General features: G+C 42.3%; 1 protein-coding gene and 1 long non-coding RNA gene across 3 annotated transcripts; both read left to right on the plus strand.

The window, feature by feature from the left end:
• Positions 1-2,216: 2,216 nt before the first annotated feature.
• LOC127330418 (uncharacterized) lies at positions 2,217-4,339 on the plus strand. Its single transcript, XR_007869275.2, has 2 exons — positions 2,217-2,933; positions 4,090-4,339. It is a non-coding gene; the product is annotated as an uncharacterized lncRNA (long non-coding RNA).
• A 14,779-nt stretch (positions 4,340-19,118) lies between these two features.
• On the plus strand, positions 19,119-23,088 carry LOC127334743 (beta-fructofuranosidase, insoluble isoenzyme 2). Of its 2 annotated transcripts, XM_051361273.2 has the most exons (7): positions 19,119-19,368; positions 19,833-19,841; positions 20,229-21,091; positions 21,177-21,338; positions 21,920-22,176; positions 22,454-22,544; positions 22,644-23,088. In XM_051361273.2, the coding sequence occupies exons 1-7, from the start codon at positions 19,173-19,175 to the stop codon at positions 22,830-22,832; spliced, it is 1,767 nt and encodes a 588-aa protein (XP_051217233.1). In that variant the 5' UTR covers positions 19,119-19,172; the 3' UTR covers positions 22,833-23,088. The 2 variants fall into 2 exon arrangements, with proteins under 2 accessions (XP_051217233.1, XP_051217232.1); XM_051361272.2 differs by lacking the exon at positions 19,119-19,368 and having other exon boundaries at positions 19,710-19,841.
• Positions 23,089-25,363: the final 2,275 nt, after the last annotated feature.

The following is a 25,363-nucleotide window of genomic DNA, read 5'->3' on the forward strand; positions in this document are numbered from 1 at the left end:
AGTTTCTTTGAGAATTCCTTGCGGTTTGTGTTATATTTCGTCCCAGATCTGTGATCCATTATTGGTTGAACGGAGCTGTGCAAAAAGATGACAGTCAAATTTTTGGTGATTGTCTGAGACATGCTACAAATAATCTTTCTCAGGTATAATACCATGTCGCTATGGATTTTGTGTGCAAATTGAAACTTCTGCGTTGTGATCTATGATAGAAAATTCAATTTTAAAGGGCTAATTTGAGCTGCTACAGGAATCTGCTGCAAAAGCAATTCTTTGCCTGGTCAAGGGGAAACAATGGACATGATGCCGATTGCAGATCCGGATGCAATTCATGCATCTCCCACCTTTATTAAGAAGGAACTCACCATTCAACTCAAAGATGATCTTGCAGCAGCTGTAAGTGACAGTAAGCAATCACTACATTTGATCTGAAAATTGTGGACGTGTGCTCTATTTCAGTAACTATACGGGGAATTCAGTTAGCATTGTCATATTGAGTTTGAGTTTTGATAACAAACACTGGCCAAACAGGTTTTATGCAGTGACATAAGTTGAATTCACACGAAATAAGATTCTGAACTTTTATTTGTGGCAACCAGAAAATCCAAAGCACAAGCCATATAAATAGACATTAGTACAAGTTTATTTATATGGGGATCATTTCCCCCCAAGTTTATGGCGGGGCGGGTACCTGGTAGCTGGCAGGTACGGGGACGGGGATCAGTTTGGCTCCGCGGATGCCCGACGGGTACCCAATGAGCACCTGAGATAAGAATAATTTAAATTTTGCATCTCTGAAACTACAGTGTCACCTAAACCAATTCCTAAACTGAATAATTTAAATTTTGCATCTCTGAAACTACAGTACCACCTATTCAGGAAGTTTGAACTTTCGATGCTCAGTATGCGCCCATCTTGCTGTGTGCTTGTTGAAATAAGAAAATAGCTGACTAATGCTATGCATGTTGCTAGGCCGAGAGCTTAATTATTTTCCTGATTTCTTCTCATTATTGCCTCTCACTTAAAATTTTGCGGTACATCCATTGCTACTTGTTCCGTGCAGCTCACCATTCTCCTGTTGTACTACCTCTGTCTATAAAATGATGTCAAAAGTTTATCTAAATTCGGATTTATCTAGGCACACTTCAGTATATAGATACATCCGATTTTGGAAAAACCTCTGACATCATTTTATAGACGGAGGCAGTAGATTATTTTTCCTGGTGGCTGTAATAATGTTAAACCGAGGTTATTTGTTTTATTTGAGAATAAAAGGCAACATTGATAAAGAACTTTGGAAAGCGCGATAAGGGAGAGTGAGGGAGGAGGAAAATGAGACCCCGGATACCTGTAGACGACTTACTTTTTTTGGTGGCTCAAAGTAGACGATAATTCATGAAATTATGGTTTTGCGAATAGAAACAACATTATTAATAAATGCAATTACAGTATCTCCTTCTAATTACACTCTCTCATCAGGTAAGTTTACACTCCCTTTTTTCCACACAGGCTCAACCAAATGTTGCACTCAGGAACCTTTTTTTTGGTTCCCTGCTTTTCATCAACCAAGGCTTGTAGTAATCAGTGTAGTAGATGTACCTCAGTACCACAACCCAGTTTACACCTGATTTTCAAAGGAGTCCTATAACATATATATTCAGTTTTGACTATTAAATTTGGTTCCATGAAACCTTCACAGCGTGCTTGGCATTCAATGGGAAGATAAATGGGAGTTTAGATGATGCAATTAGTGGAGGGGTTGGGTGTGGGACTTGGCTGTTTAGTCCCAATCCCCCGTTTGTCACAGGATGAGAATTGCTCTTTGGGACTTGGCTGTTTAGTCCCAATCCTCCGTTTGTCCCAATCCTCCGTTTGTCACAACATGCATTGTCCCATATTTAAGCTTCTTCTGGTTTGAAAACTAAAAAATGAAAATGATAGATTTACTGTTTGATGTTTGTGTTTATTGGGACCTGTAATTTGTTAGTTGGTTTGTGTTTAGTCTGCATTACTTTTATTTATGCTTACATGGTTACTGAATTTTGAATTGTTCAGCATTTATTTTTCTAGATCAAATGATTACCTGTTTCCGCCATCCCTTATAGAAAAGAATCGGAGGAAAGCTTGAAGGAGCTTTAGGTTAAATGTATGACGTTTCATCTGGTCAAGGGTATGTTCATATGTATTTAAGTATATTAAGCTAATGGATAATATTTTAGTATGATCTTTGGGTGCTTCTTTTCTCTTATTAGATAGATCACTTCAGTTTCGCAATTTCTCTTGACATTCCAATAATTGCCCTACTAATATTTCCAGTCTGTTGCACTCTATATGCATAGTGACTTGATTTTTCCACATTTGTGCCTGCAAAATCTGGTGCAAATCATTCAAAATGAGATTTGACGAGGATAGGCTTCCCCCGCTATTTTAGATACAACATTTATAAATGATGCTACATGTTCTGCTACTAATAATATAGCATATGAAAATAAATGTTGCACTTTGAAAGCTACACAGGCAGAGCACTACTACTTGTGTAGACTAATCTTTTTTACCTTATCGATAGCTACCACTTGCTTACATGAAGCTATAATTGTGTGTTTGCTCCCAAGACAGAGACAAGAGAAACTAGCTCTTGGGATTTTATACTGCTTGTATTATCCATGAATTTTGATTACAAACCGGAGAGGAGGTAGAAGGGAACAAGCATTTTGTTAACTCTTTGCTAGCAACTCTATTGTTTTCAGATCTGTTTGCCCATAGGATGTTCTTAAGATGAATACTCTGTATCGACTGAACCATGTAATTTGGTCAAGTAGGTTTACAATAATAATGTTAGACTAATTTTGGTTTGTTCTAGGTTTATGTGTCAGGATGGTCCTGATGAACACGCTGAAGAAACACGCTTGCCTCTCCACCAGGATAACACTTTGTAGGTATGTAGCTTCTCCAAAGTGATATATCACTTTCATCGATCATTCTTGTCTGGTTAAACGCGAGGATGACGCTATTGGGCCCATCACATCCTCCATTTCGAAAACAACTTTGGGACCATCATAGCTTATAAGAATGAAAATCCCAGGATGTATGTTTATAATAGTTCTATAGCAAATGTTGCTACGAAATGGTTGTCTAAAAAAAGTAGGCATCCAGTAACCTGTGCATTATTTTTTTTTGTCATTGTCTCATTGTTCTGAACCAGAAATAATCTTCTCTTCTTTTCACCTGAAGTTTTACCTCAAACTTGAATAGCATTTTCATGCCTATCAAATATGTTTCGGTGGATGCATATGCCTTCGAAATTTTGTAACTGATCCATGTATGAATGCAAATGGTTGACCATTATGCATGTCGCTGCCTTTGGTGCTTCTGGGCTTTGTGTACATCTGTCCAGTTGCTAAATCAGTTGAGATTGTTCAAAGATATGGTTGTCCAATACATGTATTTAGGTAGCTGCATATAGAAAGTTCGCTATTGTTTTCCCTGAGAAGATACTCAGCCAACTAGCCAAACTCCACTATTCTATGAACTCTTCGTTTCCAGTTTGTATCTTCCCATTCAATAGTCCACTGTCCGTGCAAGTCTAGATATGAGATTACCAGACCGAAGAGCGCTCTCTTGCTACTTGAGTGCTGGACCATCCACAGTAGATCTGGTGTAGTACCCAAGTTCTGGCTTCAAATCAGATCTAGATAGTACCAGGAGGAAAACTAAGTGAATTTATATAAGTTCAATACTGCCAAATAATAAGATATTGTTCAGGCATATTTTCTTTGGGAAGTAGGAGTACTATTGAATAGGTTGGTATCTTATTAACTTCGATCCCATGCATAGCAATCTTGCCTATTTGGATAACTTGTATATATCCAACATGTGCTTACACCAATATTCCAATATCTTATGTGTTTATTGGCCAATTCTTCTTAGGCTTCTTACGAGAATGGTGGCTCTGGATTTATAACTTACTAGTTTTTTGCATTTCTTTTCCCATTTTGATATTATTAATCATGTTATAATGAACTGAATGCCATGTATGTATAAATTTGAACTTAATTCTTTAACAAGATAAGTTGGCTGGAATCATTTTCACAGAGATAGTGGATGCCTGGAAACAATGGAAAATACGAAACAAGTCCTACTTACATGATCTAGGTTGACAGAGTGATCGCAGACCTCAAAACGTTTTGAGTGCAGTATTCGTCCTGAGCACACAAAGGCGTCCTCATTGTTATTCACTGCTACTTGCACTTGTAATATCTGTTTTCGTACCTTTTTGTGCTCGGCCAAAATGGCATAAGCCTCTGTACATATGCCATGCAAATAATTCTGCTGTTGTAATTCCTTTTTTTTTTTGGCCTGTCATGGTAGTGCCCAACTCATATATGTATATGTGTTGCTGAAAATGTATCCCTTGGTTAAGTCAGTTCACAGTTTGGTGCGAGCTAAACCAAGAGCCCAGAACGCACCATCAAAACAATTTGTCTCAGTCGATGCTTAGCGCAAAATGAAAAAGTTTGTTTCTCTGGTTATAATTTATGGTGATTTGCTATGTTTCGTGAAACCTAAAAAGATTTATTATCACTTTCCTACCTATGAATGTGTTTTACGGGGTCGTGCGCCAAGGCGCACATTTAAATCTAGTATATGTGAATCGACCGGAGTCAAAACGACATGATGGCTTGGTGTCGACTGTCAGATTACAGCGGAACGTCGACCTCTATGTCGACCGATATTTAGAAGCTTGGCCGTAGCCAAGAGCAATGCTAGCTAATGGCCGACTTATGAGTTATGACCCCCAAGGACCGGTCGATTTTATGGCTAGCGCTCCCTGCCAAGCAGCAATCTGATTCATGTAGCCTCAACTGACAAACAAACCACCTGAGATAAGAATGTCACATGAAAAAACAAATAATAGTCAGAGATGTCGGCCCCACAAGGCCACAACCCACATCGCTGGTGATTGTCGTTCAAGAACCACACGTCCTCACCAAGCTAGAATGCGGAGCAAAGCGGCTTGCCGCTTGCCGACCACGGTAGACGGCTAATGGCGGACGCGGCCAAATTATAGGCACGCCCGTAGCAGTTTACATCATGCTTGTATGTTACCGTCGCGAGGAGACCTCGCCGTACCTAGAAGATGGGATGGGATGCGCGGACGGATGATACAGAAAGTGACATGTGGGGGGAGCAAAATAGACATTGGTTTGAAATTTACAACGAAAAGCAGTTTATTTGCTCGTGTGTATATCCAACAAAGAAGAAAGAAGAAACAGAAAAACTCTGGTGAAAGATTAGTTCTAATTAACTCGGCACTAAGTAATATGATACTGTATATACATGATTTTTTCTTTCAATTATCCAACTTAGTTTTACATAGACTGTATTACTTTCGATCGAAATTCTTCTAGCAAAGAGATAGTAATAAATAAATAAAATATTGACTGAGATGTGGCTTGCTGAGCCAAAGATCAATGGAGGCTAGGTATTCATAACCTTCAAGTTATAAATACAACCCTTCTCGGTAAATGTATTTTCAAGGTACTCACCGTTGTGGCAAACATTTTTTAAGGAAAATACATAAGCTCAAAAATGTTTATTGCAATTTTTTGGCTGATCTAATAGCGACGGAGAAACATCTTTTTTCATTTCGCATCACTTAATAGTAGGGACATGCCGGATATTAGATTCTAGGAGGATAAATTGTTAGGTAATACCACACACTGTAAATAATATCCAGCTCTATACAGTATTGCCAGTCATCAAAGCGATACTGTCGCTACGGTGTTGGAGACATCTCTTCTCCGAACGTGACATTTAGAAGAGATTTAATCGGCCGGAGGCTAGCGGCATGGAATGCTCTTATAGATATCTTGGCGCCCGAGATAGATAAATTTTGGTGGAAACTACAAGAGAGCGACAATTTCTCAGTGGATTCCATGTATAGAGCACTATTCCGGCCAGAATTATGAGTCGATAATAATGAGAAAATATGAAAATGGAGATACCACGAAAAAATTAAAAATAATTTATGGTCCATACAAATGAAAACCTTGTAAAATGCAATTGGCATGGGGATACAAAGTGTGTGTTGACACACAAACCACTCATTATTGATCCGTTGCACAAACTACTCACTTTACATATTTTTGTTATACAAAACACCAACTTTAGATGTAACCCATTGCACCACCGAGGTCTAAAATCTAAGACTAAGTTGTTTAATAGAAAATCTGATGACTAGGGACCACATCTGCAAGGTTTCATCTTATATTGTTTCAATACGTGGAGTATTTTAGATTTTCTTGAAACTTTTAAATTTTCATCATCTTAAATCTCACAAAAAATGATAAATATTTTTAACAGGTAATCTAAACTATTTCAAAATTTTCCAGATGTGTTAGTTTATATTGTTTCATTTTTTGGATTTTTTTATATTTTCAAAATGTTTTACAAAGGCTAGTTTATGTCACGTGTATGCGACATAATCACTTGCATGCGGGCCATGTTTGTCAAATTTGTTGTTAAGCATCTTAATCCTAGATTTAGACTTTTGTACAACCGATTACACTTTTTTTTTATAATGGCACTTTATCAAAAACCAGCAATACACCCGGCCTCTGCATAGCTAGGATGCACAGAGCCATAAAGATATAGTTATTACAAACCTACTAAAGAGGATAACACAAATATGAGTTGAAACAAAATAAAACACCACAACTAAGGCGAAGAAGGACCAATCCGCAAATCACGCTGCCATCCATGTTGGGATAAAATATCCCTCGTCATATCCTTCAACTGTGTAGACAACTCCAAAAAGAGGTCTCGATGCTCCACACGTTGTAGAGACGACCACAAATGAAGAGTAGTAGTGCAACGGTGTATGACCTGCAACAGGGAAGAACATTTACTATTTAAAACTTTGTTATTTCTACATAGTCATAGTGACCAAATAACGACAATCGCTCCCACCCTAATAACTAGCTTAAACCTACTATCCACCCCGTTGAGCCAGTTGCCGAAAATATTCGCAACACAACAAGGTGGGTATAAGGTAGAACCTATTTGGATGGCTGACCATATTGATCTAGAAAATTGAACATTGGAAGAAAAGGTGTTTTATAGTCTTATCCTTATGACACAAAATATTCTTTTTTTGCTTCCCTGTTTGATTGCGCTTTGCAAGGTTATCTTTGGTGAGAATCACCCCACGACGAAGATACCACACAAAAACCTTACTTTTTAGCAGAATCTTCATCTTCCAAACCTTCAAATTATTATTGACTAGAATATCATGTTGGATTAAAGCATTGTTCAATTGAATCCACCGAGAAGACACCACTCTCAGTAAGGTTCCAACGAAAAAATCGGACACCTGCAACAACTAGAAAAAATCCAAATGCCGTAACAAGTCATTTCATGCTTGTCTAGGTCCAAAAAGACTTCGTCGGAGCGAGACATTCGGTGGAGTTGTTTCGAATACCTTAGCAAGTGTATCACTCTTGTGTCACACAATATTGAAAAGGCCGGATATTACTCACGGAGCGTGGCATTACCTAGCTATTAATCCATCCAGAACCTAATTTTCGATCTATCCTTAATAGAGAAAGAACCATATGGGAAGCAGAACTTCTTCGTCGCCATAAGACCCGCCCAAAAATGGGAGTCCCCAGGTTCCAGGTAACCTGAGACAACACATTTGAGCCTGTATACTTTCTCCTCATGAGGGTTTTCCATATTCCTTCCCCAGTAAGTAATTTGAATAACCACTTACCTAGAAGGGCCTTGTTTTTGATCTCGAGGTCTTGAATACCAAGACCTTATCTTTGGGACGGCAAACCACATTCCATTTCGCTAGACGATATTTTCGCTTCTCATTATCCCCTTGCCAAAAGAATCCTGACCGAAAATAATCCAATCGTTTTAAGACTCCTCTAGGAAGTTGAAAGAAAGATATCATGTATTGATAATCACTAATCTTCCTCCCAGGGAGAGTAATTTGCCTTTCCAACTACTTAATTTAATTTTTAATTGTTCCTCCACCATTTTCCATTCGGCTATGGTAAGTCTTCGATAATGAATCAGAATCCCCAAATACCTAATAGGAAACTGGTGTTGCCCACAACCGCATAAATCAACATACAAGTTAGCATGATCCTTGGCTTCGCTGAAGTAGAACAACTCACTTTAATGGAAGTTTATATTTAGACTTGCTAGTTGCCCAAGCATTGAATGCATCAACATCAGGTTCCTTGCCTTCTCAAGGTCATGTTTCATGAAAAGAATTGTATCATAGGCATACTAAAGAATAGATAGTCCACCATCAACTAGATAAGGAATCACACCTTCAATTTGACCATCGGATTTTGCGTGTTCAATCATAACAGCAAGCATATCTACCACTATGTTAAATAGCATTGGAGATAATGGATCACCCTATCTAAGCCCCTTCTTGGTCTGGAAGTACTTGCCAACATCATCCTTGACTTTAATGGCAAAACTTCCTCCTGAGACGAAACTATGGATCAAAGCACGCACCATTCATAAAAAAACCTTTCATTTTGAGTGTCTGTTGGAGGAAAGACGACTTCACCTTATCATAGGCGTTTTTGAAGTCAATTTTTAAAATCACCCCATTCATGTTTTTTATGCAATTCACGAACTGTTTAATGAAGGATAACCACCCCATCCAGGATTTTACGCCCTTGCATAAAAGCAGTTTGTGAAGGCTGCAACACATGATCAGCCACAATGTTCAGCCTAATCGTAGCAACTTTAGTAAAAAATTAAAGCTAACATTAAGAAAATAGATAGGTCGGTATTGTTGGATAGTTTCTGCTTTATTGATCTTAGACAGTAAAATTATTTCACCAAAGTTTAGACGAAAAAACTCTAACTGTCTAGTATGGTGGTCACCGAATAGGAACAATAGGTCAGACTTAATGACATCCCAGAAATACTGGTAGAACTCAGTTGGAAAGCCATCGGGACCGGGGTCCTTATTGTGTTCCATTAGGAAAGCCGCTTTTCTAACTTCATCATCGGTGTAAGGTGGAGTAAGTAAGCCATTTTCCACCTCAGACACTTGGGGGATATCATCAGTACGAGATTCATCCAAAGAGAAGTTTTCTTCCTTGGAGCACCGAATAAACCCATATAATAACTCGTGATATACGAATTCAGATGCTCATGAACCTCAATCGTACCATCCACTTGAACGAGGGAACGAATAGTTTTTTCCTTTGTATGGCATTGTCAAGACTATGGAAGTATCTCGTATTCGAATCACTTTCAAGAATAAGTTGAGCTTTCGATCGCTAGTACTATTTGAGTTCCTAGTGCAAAAATCATGCTATATCCGCATTTGATTGGCTCTTACTCTCAATTTCTAGTGCTGTTAGCGGACAAACTTCTGCCAATGCCTCGAGGTCATCTATAATAGATGAAAGTCGTAACTTCTCTTTTTTAAGTAACCCTGTTGTATGGCGCTAGATAGGTGTTTGTGTAAAGCACACATTTTATGCTACCTCTGTATTCGGTTCAAACTAGCAACGGGTATCTCCCAAACCTAAGGATGCCAATGGGCATGGTATGGGTAGGGTAGAGCAATACCATACCCATACCCGTATAGTCAATGGGTATAAACTTCTACCCATACCCGTACCCATGGGTATAAAATTTTACCCATACCCGGCGGGTACCTGTACCCATTGGGTACCCGATGGGTAGGTTAAATTGTACACAAGTCAATCACAATTTTACATTTATCGATAACAATTTGGATTAAAATAATTAATTATCTCAACTCAATAACAGGTAGTTGAGTACATAACAATTAACATAATATAAAAATTATATTCTCATATTCTAACTCATAAGTCAACAGAATTAGACGTGTCACGTAAGAATTTAACAATAAATGGGAAGGGTATGGGTATTCCCATGGGTACAAGGATATACCCGTGCCCTGCCCATGACTTAACGGGCATGGTATGGGTACCACCCATGTGCATAAAAGTGTATCCATACCCTGCCCATGTGGGTACAGTACCCGCGGGTACCCGTACCCATTGGTAAAATTGCCATCCTTACCCAAACCTTCTTAACCATATCTAGAAAGCCATCTTGTTGCAACCAACCGAGTTCAAATTTGAACTTATGAGGAGACGGTGGTCTAGACAATCCAGTAGTCAACAAGATGGGAGCATGGACTAACATACCTACAATACGTGGTAGAGCACGTGCTGACACGATAGGGAATTTAGATTTCAAATCATTATCCATGAGTACTTTGTCCAATTTCTCGTAAGTTGGTTCTAGAAGACCGATTACACCTATAGTTAGTGTTTTATGCAAAATACATGTAATCCTCTATGTAGGTTTCTAGCTTGTATCCTCCAACTAGTTTCTAGCTAGCTTATATCCTCCATGTAGTGTTTCAAATATATTTGGCAACATGTTATATGAAATCGATCAAAATTATTGAATTCATATTAGGGTGGGAGTTTTTGTCGTATATAATATGATCGCTTTGGCTATGTAGAAATGACAAAAAGAATTTATGGTAAGCATTTTTATCTTATGCATGTCATCTACCAGGTTACTAGTTTGCTTCAATCATGGCCGTCTGTATAACATGTGGAGAATCGAGACCTCTTTAGGAAGGTGTCTACATGGTTAGAGAACACTATGGTTAATATTTCTATCTCATATGGATGGCGGCGTGATCTACAGATTGGTCCTCCAACACCGTAGGATATTTACACATGAGTCTTGATTTTTCCCTTTTGTTTTCTTAATTTTTTTATGCGGTAGCCCTAGCTGTGAAGGCAGGGCATAAGCTCGTTTGAATTGTATCTTTGCGATGCTAATTTTGAGTAACAAAGCGCCCCTTATCGAGAAAAAAGAATCGCATGATCCAACCGCTAAAGTCAAATTGTGGTTTTCATCCCATAGAAAGTTCGACCAATCCCAACATAATGCCTTGAAGGTAGAGGGTAGAGGCTGTCGGTCACAACCTCACCCTTCTTGGATAAGCAGACTATATGTTCGTGGGGGCACGTAGGTGGAAATCCTATTTTGCGAAAATCATATCTCCTCCTTCGGACCACCACCAGGTGGGATTGGCGGCACCTGAGCTGCGGTTTGGGGAGTGAGGATTCCCAGACATTGGAAGGTGATAACGCGTGAAGCACACGTCCGTTGGGAACCCCAAGAGGAAGGTGTGATGCGTGCAGCAACAAGTTTTCCCTCTGTAAGAAACCAAGGTTATCGAACCAGTAGGAGATGAAGGCCACGTGAAGGTTGTTGGTGAAGGAGTGTAGTGCGGCGCAACACCAGGGATTCCGGCGCCAATGTGGAACCTGCACAACACAATCAAAATACTTTGCCCCAACTTAACAGTGAGGTTGTCAATCTCACCGGCTTGCTGTAAACAAAGGATTAAACGTATGGTGTGGAGAATGATGTTTGTTTGCAAAGAACAGCAGAGAACAATGATTGCAGTAGATTGTATTTCAGATGTAAAAGAATAGACCGGGGTCCACAGTTCACTAGTGGTGTCTCTCCAATAAGATAAATAGCATGCTGGGTGAACAAATTCCAGTTGGGCAATTGACAAATAGAGAGAGCATAGCAATGCACATACATATCATGATGACTAATATGAGATTTACTTAGGGCATTACGACAAAGAACATAGACCGCTATCCAGCATGCACCTATGCGTAAAAAGTCAACCTTCGGGTTAGCATCCGCACCCCTTCCAGTATTAAGTTGCAAACAACAGACAATTGCATTAAGTACTGCGCGTAATGTAAATAATACAAATATCGTTAGACAAAGCATTGTTGTTTTATCCCTAGTGGCAACAGCACATCCATAACCTTAGAACTTTCTGTCACTGTCCCAGATTCAATGGAGGCATGAACCCACTATCGAGCATAAATACTCCCTCTTGGAGTTACAAGTATCAACTTGGCCAGAGCCTCTACTAGCAACGGAGAGCATGCAAGATCATAAACAACACATATATGATAGATCAATAATCAACTTGACATAGTATTCCATATTCATCGGATCTCAACAAACACAACATGTAGCATTACAAATAGATAATCTTGATCATGATAGGCAGCTCACAAGATCTAAACATGATAGCACAAGAGGAGAAGACAACCATCTAGCTACTGCTATGGACCCATAGTCCAAGGATGAACTACTCACGCATCAGTCCGGAGGCGGGCATGGTGATGTAGAGTCCTCCGGGTGATGATTCCCCTCTCCGGCAGGGTGCCAGAGGCGATCTCCTGAATCCCCCGAGATGGGATTGGCGGCAGCGGCGTATCTGGAACTTTTCTCGTATCGTGGCTCTCGGTAATAGGGTTTTCGCCACGGAGAGAATATATAGGCGAAGGGGCAGAGTCGGGGGACGCTCGAGGGGCCCACCCCATAGGGCGGCACGGCTAGGGGTGGGGCCGCGCCCCCCTAGGGTGTGGCCGCCTCGACGCCCCTCTTCGTCTCCTCTTTGGACTTTTGGAAGGCTCCGTGGAAAAAAATAAGACCGTGGGCTTTTGTTTCGTCCAATTCCAAGAATATTTCCTGTATAGGATTTCTGAAACCAAAAACAGCAGAAAACAGGAACTGGCACTTCAGCATCTTGTTAATAGGTTAGTGCCGGAAAATGCATCAAAATGATATAAAGTGTATATAAAACATGTGAGTATTGTAATAAAACTAGCATGGAACATAAGAAATTATAGATACGTTTGAGATGTATCAGAAGGCACCCCGACACTATCTGTGCCTCACATTTTTTTGAGATTCGTGCAAAGTATTCCTAGTCAATGGTCGTGAAGCATTTGCATTTTCCACCCTTAGAAACAGAGGATTAACCCACAGTATGCGGTGGAGAGAATAACCTCCCCACACGGATCCAACCCTAATTGGGCATCGCCCCTCCTCTCCCCACGATCCCCAACTGCCGCCTCCCTCTCCCCTGGATCTCCAACCAGCGACACCCCTCTCACACAATGATGACCAAGCACGGGGAGGACCACCAACACTCCCACGATCAAGTGCTTGGACTTGGAGGTTGGTGCCCGCGTGGCGATGACAATCAAGCCCGTCGAAGATGACCTCGCGCGGAGCCTCCGGGAGGTCGCCTCTGACCACGTGAGGCGCCTACAGGTGCTCGCCCCCGGCCAAGCGCAGTATCTCCGGGATCGCCTCCGACCATCGTCTCTAGCGCCTTTCCACGAGTTCCTCACATATAAGGCAAGGAGGGCCTGGATCTGTACCTCGTGTTTTGATTTTTTGATTGGATTTTTTGTTTTGGTTCATGGTCATATGTTTCTGCCATAAAGTTTATTGTTTATTTTTCTAGGTTTTATTCATTTGTCTTGTTCTATGAAATTATATCTTCTTTACAAATACAATGGAGGAGCTTAAAACAACTGTATTTGAAATGGCAGCTAATAAAGCAGCTGGGCCAGATGGTTTCAACACAATTCTACCAGAAAAATTGGGAATTGGTGAAGCAAGACCTTTTTGGTCTGCTTAAAGATTTCCAAAAAGGGGAATTGGATATTGCAAGATTGAACTATGGAGTAATTACATTAGTCCCAAAAGGGAAAGATGCAGACAAGATTCAGAAGTACATGCCCATATGCCTCTTGAACGTATCCTTTAAAATTATAACAAGGGTCTTAGTTAATAGGCTCATTCAGGTAATTTGGAGGATTGTACTTTTGAATTAAACTGCTGTCATTAAAGGGAGGTACATAATGGAGGGTGTAAAATATATTGCATGAGATTTTGAATGGCACACATAAAAGGAAAAAATCTGGTGTGCTTCTCAAAATTGACTTTGAGAAAGCCTTTGACAAGGTCAAATGGACTTTTCTTCATCAATCAATGGAAGCAAAAGGATTCCCATCCAAATTGATAGACTTGATAATGAAGATAGTAACTAGTGGCAAGGTGGGGGTCAATGTTAATTGTGAGATTGGGGCCTACTTCTCCACATTTCAAGGAGTGAGACATGGGGACCCACTCTCACCCATCCTTTTTGATCTTGTTGTAGATATCCTTGATGTCCTTGTTAAAAGAGCACAAGAGGAGGGTTTAATGACTGGTATAGGTACAAATCTTGTGGAGGGGGTGTGGCTATTCTACAGTATGCAGATGACACCATCCTCCTCCTAGAAGATAACCTTGAACATGCTAGAAACCTAAAAACAATTCTATGTTTGTTTGAGCAGATGTCAGGACTGAAGATCAATTTTCACAAAAGTGATATTTATTGTCTGGGGAAGTTTCGGATAGGGAAAGGGATTTTGAGAGAATCCTCACTGTAAGTCTGGTTTGCTACCAATGAAATATTTGGGAGTACCAATAAACACAAAAGATTGAAGAATTCTGATTGGGACTCTACTGAAGGAAAAATGAGGAATAAACTAGGGCCTTGGCAAGGGAAAATGTTGGTAATGGGAGGAAGAGTTACCCTGATCAACTCATCTCTGACCAGTGTCCCTCTTTATATGCTCTCTTCTATAGGATACCAGTTGGTGTGAAAAATAAAATGGATAGGATTAGGAATAATTTCTTGTGGGATGAAACCGAGGAAAAAAATAAATACCACTTGGTAAACTGGCAGACAGTATGTATGCCAAAAGATCAAGGTGGTTTAGGGGTCCTAGACCTTGAGAAAATGAATATTACCTTATTAGCTAAATGGTTATGGAAACTCTTTAATGAAGATGGAATTTGGCAAAAAATCCTTAGGAAAAAGTATCTCCAGAAGCAAACTCTTTGCCAGGCAGTTACCAAGAATGGAGAGTCACATTTCTGGCAAGGGTTAATGGAGGTCAAGAAATCCTTTTGGCAACATTGCAAAATCCAAATTGGAGATGGATAAAAAACAAGTTGTTGGGAAGACCATTGGATAGGCTCTTCCGGTCTGGCCAAGGCCTTTCCAAGACTGTTTTTGGTATCTATGAATAGGAATGTGACAGGTAAGGAAGTTTTTGATGTAGGTGTGGGGATGCTTAGATATGGAAGAGCAATGGTGGGAGAACTTAGAGAACAATGGCTTAAACTAACACAGGGGAATTTTCAGTTAAATCTCTATATCTAGCAATGCAATGTAATGAGGTGGTTCCTTATAAATTTATGTGGAAGGTTAAGATACCCCTTAGAATTAAGACTTTCTTGTGGTTGATGTTAAAGGAAAGCATACTTACAAGAGATATATTGTTGCAAAGGGGAGGCAAGTGTGAGAAGAAATGTCTTTCTTGTGGGTGTAATGAAACTATTAGTCATCTTTTCTTCAAATGTCCCCTGGCTAGGTACATTTGGAATGTGGTCAGTTGCGCCTTTGGTTTGAAATTCCAATCTGATTCTGCTGATCAGTGCATTTCCAACTGGTTGAAAAGATTTGGGGGGAAGAAAAAAGAGATCCTTGTTGTGGTGATTGCTGCTGTTATTTGGAGTATCTAGAAAACAAGAAATTTGGCATGTTTTGAGAAAAAATGGCCTGATGAGACTTATGTTGTTATTTTGAAAATTTGCTATTATATTAATTGTTGGAGTTGTTTGCAGGTGAAGAAGGACGCTAGGAGCAGGATGGAATTCTGTGCAAGGGTGCTAGAAAGGGTAGCAATGGAAGTGTTTGGGTCAAGAAGAAGTTGGATCTCATGGACGCCAAGGTTGATGATGTAGGGAATAAAAAAGAAGACGAAGGGAAGAAGAAGGGAAAAGTTTGCAATCTGATGCAATCAGCAGGAGTAGTTGGTCTCGGATAGTAAGAAGTGTGAGGAAATGGATGCAATGTTTTCTCCTCTCCTCCCCCTGTCTTGATCTCTTCCAGATTGTATCTGCAAAAATTTCTCCTCCTTTCTTCCTCTCCTCTGCTGTCAAGAACTAGGATTTCAATCTACTTGGTCTGTAATCTACCTAAGTTCCTGTTTGTGTTGTGTTTAGTGGTGTGGATGGTACTCTGTAGCGATTGGTTTCCTTAATGAAATCGGGGATGACTCCCTTTTATCTAAAAAAAATCTTCTTTACAGATCAGAGAGTGTATGAAACTTGTAATAATCTTGTATCGTTCTTCAAACTTTTTATGGCTCTATCAAGTTCCATCAAGTTTATAAGATTTTGAAGTTTCAGTTATATCTCCACCACGTATGTGTCTATTTTACTGTGTTCTTGTCTGACCAAGCTGAATAGCAGCAACAACATTGTTTTGAAAGAAGAAGGATGATGCAGCGGACCCTTGTAGGAGTTTGATCTGAATAAAAAAAGGCAGAGTGAAGTGCCAACATAGCTTGATTTAAATAAAGATTTTAGAGCGAAGCAAACTGATCTGTTTCATCTATGAATATCTCTTGATACCGTTATAAATCTCCAAGATTTTGTCAAGTTTATTGCATGTTCCTTTCAAATTTATTTACCGCATACAGAAATGATTGCAATATTTCCTTCTTGGAGGCGTCGCTTTTGGAGAGTCTGTATTTCAGGTGTTGTATTGGTGGTGGATGTATTGCTGTTGCTAGGCCTAGAATACTGTAGCGGGACTTTTGTTTCTTAGTTTTCTTTTCTCTTTTTTGGCTGTGTGCATCCGTATTGCCACTAGGGTGGGGCGTTGTTGCAGAGGCTGGAAGTAATTGGTATCTTTCGATATTAATATATTCCCTTTATCAAAAAAAAAAGAATGATTGCAGTGTGAACATTTCGTGATTTCTATTATAATTTTGCATGAAACATGTATGTATCTTATGTGAATCTTGGTACACTAGACAAACTGCACTAAATTTGTTTTGAAACTTATAAGGAACTTGGACAAAACCATGGAAACATACGAATCATCAAAAATAATTTGTGTATCTGGAAATTCTATTATGGATTTTTTCTTCTTTTTGTTAGGGATTGTAAAAAAAAAAGTAGTTTCTTTCAATTTTCGTTCTTTGTATTTTCAATTAGGGGCCTTCTTACATCAGTTTATGCATTTCTCGCGGTTTGGGCAGGCGTCACGGTGGCCTCCGGAGATGCCTAGGCGACAGCCAGGGATGACTTTTTTTTTTTCATATCGATGTAGAAAACAATTATTAATAATTTCTTAGTAATCTCTCGCTTGAGGAATACCAAATTGTAAAGAAAGCAGATATGAATTGCTTCATGTAGTCAACCTCGCAATCGTACCTAATTAACACGGACAAGTGTATCATTGCTTGGTTTATGGTTTGGACAGCAACCGCACGTCGGCGAACCAGGACACAGAAGCTACTGGGGAGGAGCTGCGGTGTCACGTAGAGACTTAAATAATACCACTCCGTTTCATCATAATGTATTGTAAACCGTTTCAGCAAATTATCTTAGTTTGCTAAAATATATTAGTCAGCCACACAGCAACGGTGATTGCATGCCCTGATTCTTAAACAGGGGGTGGAAGATCCAAACCAGGAAACACAAAATTAAACAGTCAACGAGAACACGTGGAACAGTCCTCTGCCGCAGCAAATTATCTTGTCGATCGCAAGCATATCCCTGCTGCAAAATAGAACAGCCCGTGTTACATGCAGGCACAGCTAGCTGCCTCTAATCAGCAATCCTCCGTGGATTGTTGTTGGATCTCACCGGGAGGCCGGCGGGAGGGACCAACCTCGGCCGGCCGGCTACATGTCCGTCCGCTCGTGACGAGCCTCTGTGACCCACCGCCGACGCCATGACAGCGAATGAGTTGCCAACTTGGTACTGCTGCGTAGGTAGCCTACTGTGCAACTTGCGCGTCTGTATGCACGCGCAGGGGTAATCAAGGTGAAACCTGTAGCTGGAGCGCGCGCAGCTGTGCTAGTGGTGCTGGTGCAGATCGCAGCCTATTGTCATCGTGGAGTATCTATCTCACGGATTGTCATGGTGGAAAAATGAATCAGAGCAGCGTCGTCTCCCAATCTCGAATTGAACATCATGCATGCTACTCCCTCCATTTACTGTTATCATACCAGATTCGTTTATTTCGGTACCTATCCAGTGGACAATGAAATATGTAAAAACATCTTATATGCCTGCTCCCGAGCGACCACACCGGAGCGACCGCCGCAGTCGCCTCCGTGTCCACCCATGAACCCTCCTCCCCCTTCCTTTGTTGCCGGGCAAATGCTATGCGGCGATAGATCTCCTCTGTCGCCGACCGGGCGTGGGCGGCGGTCACAGCTGCCCTTCCCAGCGATGGTGAGGAGGGGTCTTGACATCCAACATGTTGTGATGGCCGCAGGCGGCGGCGGTGGCATGGACGTCAGGTCCCATCTGAGCCCAGATGGGCCGGGCAGGACACGGTTTCTCACGCAGTTGCTCCCGTGGCGGCTCTGTCGACGTCGCGTCGTGGGGTAGCAACTCCATGCAATTCAGTGATATGAATCAACCAAAGGAAAATGCAACAGTAAGATAGCCTATCCATTCCGAGATTGATGCAGAGGCTGGGGCGATGCTCCCATATCGAAAAAAAAAAGTTACAACCGCCATTTTTTTTTAAAAAAAAGTGAACGGAGAAATTGCCGATGATCTGGAATGTGGATTTCCTTATTGTAGCAGGCTTTGTCTCTGGAATGACACATGCGTGCGCTAGTGCAAGCAATACCCCAGCTGACCACGTTCCCCACGAACGGGATCGTGGTCAACTAACACCAAGGTTACATCGTTATTTTTCTCAAGAGCAACCAATTAAGCAAGCAACTTGTACTTGTTCACTCCTGCAACAGCGAGGAAAAATATTAAGCTAAGCTGCCAGCCAGCACGAGACGGCCATGTGGCGCGTCGACGTTTTCACCAGGATATCACACCTGATCAAAGCCTGATTTCTCTGCATCAGAGAAGCTACCTGATAAAGTCCTGCATAAACAATAGAAAATAGCCCGGGAATTCCTGATATTTCCCTATCAGACGATCTGAACTGTCTGATTCTGATCTGATTCTCTCCTGCGAAAATTCTCTCTTCATTTCAGAATTCAAGAAAGAGTGACAGTTTGTCTCCCTCTGCGAACTTTAAACTTTCAGCGGACAGCTTGCCCCTCGCACGCCCAGTGGCTTAGCTACGGCTTCGCAGTATAAATAGGACCCCTCGCTCCTCTGCTTCTGCACATCCATCGTCCCACAGCACCTTGCGCCCAAGTAGTCTGACAGCAATGGGGGTTCGTCTCGGGAGAGTAGCTTGGGCGTGCCCGGCGGTTCTGCTGCTGCTCTTGCAGCTCGCCGGAGCGTCCCATGTCGTCTACGAGACCAGCCTCCTCGAGACCGAGGCGGCGGCGGCCACCGTGCCACCCTCCATTTTTGAGCTGAGCACCGGGTACCACTTCCGGCCTCAGAAGAACTGGATCAACGGTATACTTATCTGTCAATCTGTCAACCAACACCCATCTCTATACTGTAGTATCTTCTTCGAACTAGCTAGCCTGTATGCGCGCTAGAGTGAATTAAACTTATAGGTTGGGCAGACACCCTTATATATGATGACTAACAGAACGAGCAGTGTGCGTTCTGCTCTTTGAGCTACCTCACAAAGCATGCATGACATGTATAAAGATCAAACTGTGCTTCGGACAATCTCACAAAGCATGCATGACATGAATTACCTAGTACAGCAAGAAAATGCTTTAAGGTTTCGGGGCTCTTCCTGTGCCCAGTAACAGTCTATCTTTGATTAACTAGGTCGTTTTCATATTCTAATACAGTATAGATTGGTTTGATAACGATGCTTTTTTCCAATGGTTTCATTGGGTTCTAACTTGTGACTTTTCTTATCCTTTAATTTGGTGGGATGCTACGCTCTCCGTCTGCCACGACAGATCCCAACGGTACGTCGTCCTTCTTCCTCGCTCGTTTTAATTTCTGTCACGCATCTCTGTCGCGTGATGAATCATGGGATTTGATGCTATCTACTAGCTACAATCCGTCTGTGCTGCAACTTGCAAACCCCATTGAACAGTAGCGCCTTTCCGACAAGATTAAACAATACAGAAAACTTGCATGCATACATGCAGATTGGCTCGATCTGGCATGCACACTTGGACTCACGTACATGCAAACTTACTAGCATCATACATAAACGTTCATTTTATGAATGAAATTTAGAAATTGCTGGCCATGAACTTTATGAAGATCATCATCATCTAACAAGAACTTTCCTGAGAATGTGGGTTGCAGTTTTGATCTGATGAAATGAACATTTGGTGCATATGCAGCGCCGCTGTACTACAAGGGTTGGTACCATCTGTTCTTCCAGTACAACCCCAAGGGCGCGGTGTGGGGCAACATCGTGTGGGCGCACTCGGTGTCGCGCGACCTCATCAACTGGGTGGCCCTGGAGACAGCCCTGGCGCCGAGCATCGACGCCGACAAGTACGGCTGCTGGTCGGGGTCGGCGACCATCATGCCCGACGGCACGCCGGTGATCATGTACACGGGCGTCAGCCGGCCGGACGTCAACTACGAGGTCCAGAACGTCGCCTTCCCCAAGAACAGCTCGGACCCTCTCCTCCGGGAGTGGGTGAAGCCGGCGCACAACCCGGTGATCGTCCCGGAGGGCGGCATCAACGCGACGCAGTTCCGGGACCCGACCACGGCCTGGTACGCGGACGGGCACTGGCGGATCCTGGTGGGCGCCCTCTCCGGCGCGTCCCGCGGCGTGGCGTACGTGTACCGGAGCCGCGACTTCCGGCGGTGGACGCGGGTGCGGAAGCCGCTGCACTCGGCGCCGACGGGGATGTGGGAGTGCCCGGACTTCTACCCGGTGACCGTGGACGGCAAGGAGAGCGGGGTGGACACGTCCGTGGTGTCCAGCTCGAGGGTGAAGCACGTGCTCAAGAACAGCCTCGACCTCCGCCGCTACGACTACTACACCGTCGGGACCTACGACCGGCTGAAGGAGAGGTACGTGCCGGACAACCCCGCCGGCGACAAGCACCACCTGAGGTACGACTACGGCAACTTCTACGCGTCCAAGACGTTCTACGACCCGTCCAAGCGCCGCCGCATCCTGTGGGGATGGGCGAACGAGTCCGACACCGCCGTCGACGACGTCGCCAAGGGCTGGGCCGGAATCCAGGTGCGTGCGTAGCTAATCGATCACACGAACGTGCATCTTTTCACGATGATCGATCTCAGCTAACTAACTTGCGCGATGTTTCCAGGCGATTCCTCGGAAGGTTTGGCTGGACCCAAGCGGGAGGCAGCTGATGCAGTGGCCGGTGGAGGAGGTGGAGGCGCTCAGGGGGAAGAAGCCCGTCAGCCTCAAGGACCTGGTGGTGAAGCGGGGACAACACGTCGAGGTCACCGGGCTACAAACCGCACAGGTCAGTCATACCACATACTACTCCTACAGTTTCATTTCCTTTTTAAGTTAGTTCATAGCAATCAAGGTGACATATTCTAAGACCAAAAAGCAAATTAAAAAACAACTATCCTGCAGAACTGCTCAACCGATCTCTGAATGGCAGATCGGCCAGTTGTATGTGTTATCCTGGACCGCCAATCTTATCTGTCGCAGTTCTGAATTAAGTTGTGTCCACTGTGCAGTGTCCACTGACTGATCTCTAGCAAGCACTTTCATCTGCGTGTTATACTTGTACTGCGTCGCTGTCTGCTGTGCTCTTTTAGATCTACTCCGTAGGTTCCACAACATCTGTCCTGCACTTTCATCTCAGTTAGGAATACTTGTCATTGGTTCGTCCATTAGTAACTTATAAAAAAAAAGACTCATCGTCATAAGCACATTGGCGTTGTATGGATCCCTCCGAATGTATTGATGCGACCTAATTATATCGGCTAATCCAAATTATTAGACCAGCATAATTTCCCCTTAAACTGTAAGTGTGGTGACGAGTTCATGATCAGTTAACAAAACTAACCTGTGCACACTTTGTTGGTTCGTCAGGCTGACGTCGAGGTGAGCTTCGAGGTGCCGAGCCTGGAGGGGGCGGAGGCGCTGGACCCGGCGCTGGCCAACGACGCCCAGAAGCTTTGCGGCGTGAAGGGCGCCGACGTGGAGGGCGGCGTGGGGCCCTTCGGTCTGTGGGTGCTGGCGTCGTCCAAGCTGGAGGAGAGGACTGCCGTCTTCTTCAGGGTGTTCAAGGCCGCGGGCAACGTTAACAGCACCAAGCCCCTCGTGCTCATGTGCTCCGACCCAACCAAGTGAGCGCCTCACTCGACTAGCTAATGGCATCTCATCGTTCTGATTAATTGTCCCTTAATTAAGTAGTAGCTCAATCATGTGACACAGCCACTAAGATGCACGCAGTAGCTAGTGCTGCTGGTTTGTTTAGGCTCCAGCAAAGGACATCGCACTCGCGCGGTTTCTAAAGCACGCGTGGCAGCAATGCATGCCATGAAATTTTCCTGTGTTTCTTCACTTGTCAGAGAATTGCCACTGACGTTGGTCTTCTTAATTACTTTGTCACCCTTGCTGCAGGTCATCTCTGAACAAGAACCTGTACCACCCGACCTTCGCGGGGTTCGTTGATATTGACATGGCAAAGGGCAAGATTTCTCTCAGGAGCCTGGTATTGCCACCATTAGACTATTCTTCAGCTCGGATTATACACAAATTCACATATCATCATTCGTTACTGAATTCATTCGCACATTTTCTTTCTGTGTAGATTGATCGATCCGTCGTGGAGAGCTTTGGGGCCGGAGGCAGGACGTGCATCCTCTCCCGGATCTACCCGTCGCTCGCCATTGGCAGGAATGCCCACCTTCACGTCTTCAACAACGGCAAGGCGGACATCAAGGTGTCGCGGCTCACGGCGTGGGAAATGAAGAAGCCGGCGCTCATGAACGGTGCCTAGATTTAGATTCAGGCAGGAGCACCATATGCATGATTCCTACATATGTGCTTGAATTTGGCTCAGGCATGCGTCTGGGGCGTTATTCTGATGTTAATTTGACCTCTGGTGAAACATGCTAGTTTTACAAGGGTGCGTACGTAGCTAGCTAGGTTTGCACGCTGTGTAAGTGAAGGGGGTCATTTTGTATGCCCCCGGGAATAATAAAGATCCATGCATAGCCTGAGGTGGGCATCGGTGGAAAGTTATTTTTCTTAAACGGGGGCAAAATATTTGCTCCAATCTACTACTCCTGGCATGGATTAAAATAAGGAGCAACTAAGTAGAAGTTTTACAAGAAAGTTAATGTTTTGATTATTACAATAATTACTCTCCTCGCATCTTTCGCTCAAACGCCCGCTGAAACCCAAAGCCGAGCCTCTTTCCTAGTCTTATCAAAAACTAATCACGAGGGGTTTTGTTTGTTGTGGAAGACCATCGTTTGCGCTCGCTCTCCCGTGATATGAGCAAGATGATTGTTGCCATTGCCTTACAGTTGGAAGAGTGGCTAGCCGCCACCAAGTTCCACCACTCGTTGATGGAGAGATCCCTCCATTGCCGAGGATCGATGTCGGGGATTCCCATCCATTCCTTGATGACATCCCAAAGACAGGTAGTCAAGTGACAATGAATGAAAAGGTGGAAAATATAGTGTATGTTTGTTACCAGATGAGTGTTAATTTTGTCCTTGACGGTGATAACGTTCTCAGTTTTCGATTATCTACGGTTGGAACCAAGATGTTAGTGATGAGAACTGAAACAATCTTATATGTTTTTTTCCTTACCAACAACATAATTTAGTAGCTAAATTGCGCTACTCTACACAGAATGAGTTGAACCTAAGAATGTCGAATGCTTGCTCGGTGAGGGAGCTTTCATGGAGAGGGTATCGCTAGAAAAAAGGGTATATATCCGTGTGAGAAATTGTGTGTTTGGACTATTTTTTATATATAAAGCATAAATACCTTGCTCTAAATTAATAAAGCCCCGATTAGTTTGCATGAAGGATTTACACCTGTCGGGATACTAACATACTATTACAAACCGGTGTTAGCTCTTAATTCATCATTAGAGGTCATTAAAATTAACTAATTAATCATGCATCAGAGCACTAGGTGAACTTGTAAACAAAAAATTAGGAGATGATCTTACAGGTTGATGAAGAATCCCCTTGCCTTCTCAATGCAGGCAATGTGCAACCCATCATGTTGTTGAAATAGATGAGTTGCAGGTTGGTGTACATGTCAAGGAGAGCCGCTGACACTACCCTCTTGGTGCCTAGCGGTGAAACTGGTCTTTGTCTCCCTCAACACTTCTTTTGGAAACTAGTCGATCTTTCATGAGGGTTTATTTCCTTTACATATTACGTGCTGGGTAGACTGAAATGAGTCCTACAGCTAGCCAGCACCACCGATCATGGTGCAGGAGTCTGTGGGAGCCCTTCTTCCATTTTATCTCTCGGTTAGTTAAACAGGAGATCAATTCCAACATCCCCACCCCACAGTCGTAAGGTTAACAAATATCATCAGCCCACTCTCAATAGAAATATAATACAAAAGTAACATGTTATAATGACCAATAAAGTGACATAGAATCTCATTACCCATAGTAGATCATTCTATCTTGAAATGAAAAACATAATACTTTATGGGAGTTTGATTATTCAAGGGTCCTTATTTTCAAGATCAAAAATATTTTCCAGTAACCCATGCCAGCAACATAAACATAAATATGGGTGGGTGAAAAGTATGTGATATACGTATCCGCAAAACATACAAATTATATTTTGTTAGCTTGATCATGGATTCTATGTTTCACAACATAAAACATATTGTGAATGGTTTTGACAAAACCATTTGACTTGTTAATTGCATAAAAGACTGCGAGCTCATATGCAGTAAATGGTTTGAAATGCTATCTACCACCCTAATTTCAGGGAAAAAAACTTTTGACATAAAATCTGCCTGATAGCCTCTTAACATGCTACATAATAGTTTGCATCATTACTGATGCCATCAATATCATTTTGGAGCTTTTCCATGATATAACTCATCATGCGAGGGTGAGGATTTTAATATGATGTGGAAACCATAATGCCTTTTTGAAATGATATCTACCACCTTAATTTCAGGAAAAAACTCCTCATGCGAGGGTACAACAAGAAAAAGGATATATATATATATCTCTATCAGAAATTGTCTATTTAGACTATATTTTTTTAGATATAAAGCATAAATTTGCTCTAAATCCATAAAGCTCCGATTAATTCGCATGAAGGATTTACACATTTCGGGGATACCAACTTACTATTACAAAGGGATACTAACTTACTATTACAAACCGGTGTTAGATCTTAATTCATCATTAGAGATCATTAAAATTAACTAATTAATTATGCATCATAGCACCAGATGAACCTGTAAACAATGATCTGACAGATTGATGAAGAACCCCTTCTTCCTTGGACAGTGCTCCATACACTTCTTATGTAGGAA

This window comes from Lolium perenne, chromosome 2, assembly GCF_019359855.2.
Source record: "Lolium perenne isolate Kyuss_39 chromosome 2, Kyuss_2.0, whole genome shotgun sequence".
Lineage (NCBI taxonomy): Eukaryota > Viridiplantae > Streptophyta > Magnoliopsida > Poales > Poaceae > Lolium > Lolium perenne.

What these genes read in the sequence shown, in the direction of transcription:
- LOC127334743 (XM_051361273.2), top strand. Translation starts at nt 19,173, where the DNA reads ATGGGGGTTCGTCTCGGGAGAGTAGCTTGGGCGTGCCCGGCGGTTCTG. An exon ending in CCGGGCTACAAACCGCACAG is followed by an intron (nt 21,339 to 21,919) that starts GTCAGTCATACC and finishes TTGGTTCGTCAG; the next exon opens with GCTGACGTCGAGGTGAGCTT. An exon ending in ATGTGCTCCGACCCAACCAA is followed by an intron (nt 22,177 to 22,453) that starts GTGAGCGCCTCA and finishes CCCTTGCTGCAG; the next exon opens with GTCATCTCTGAACAAGAACC.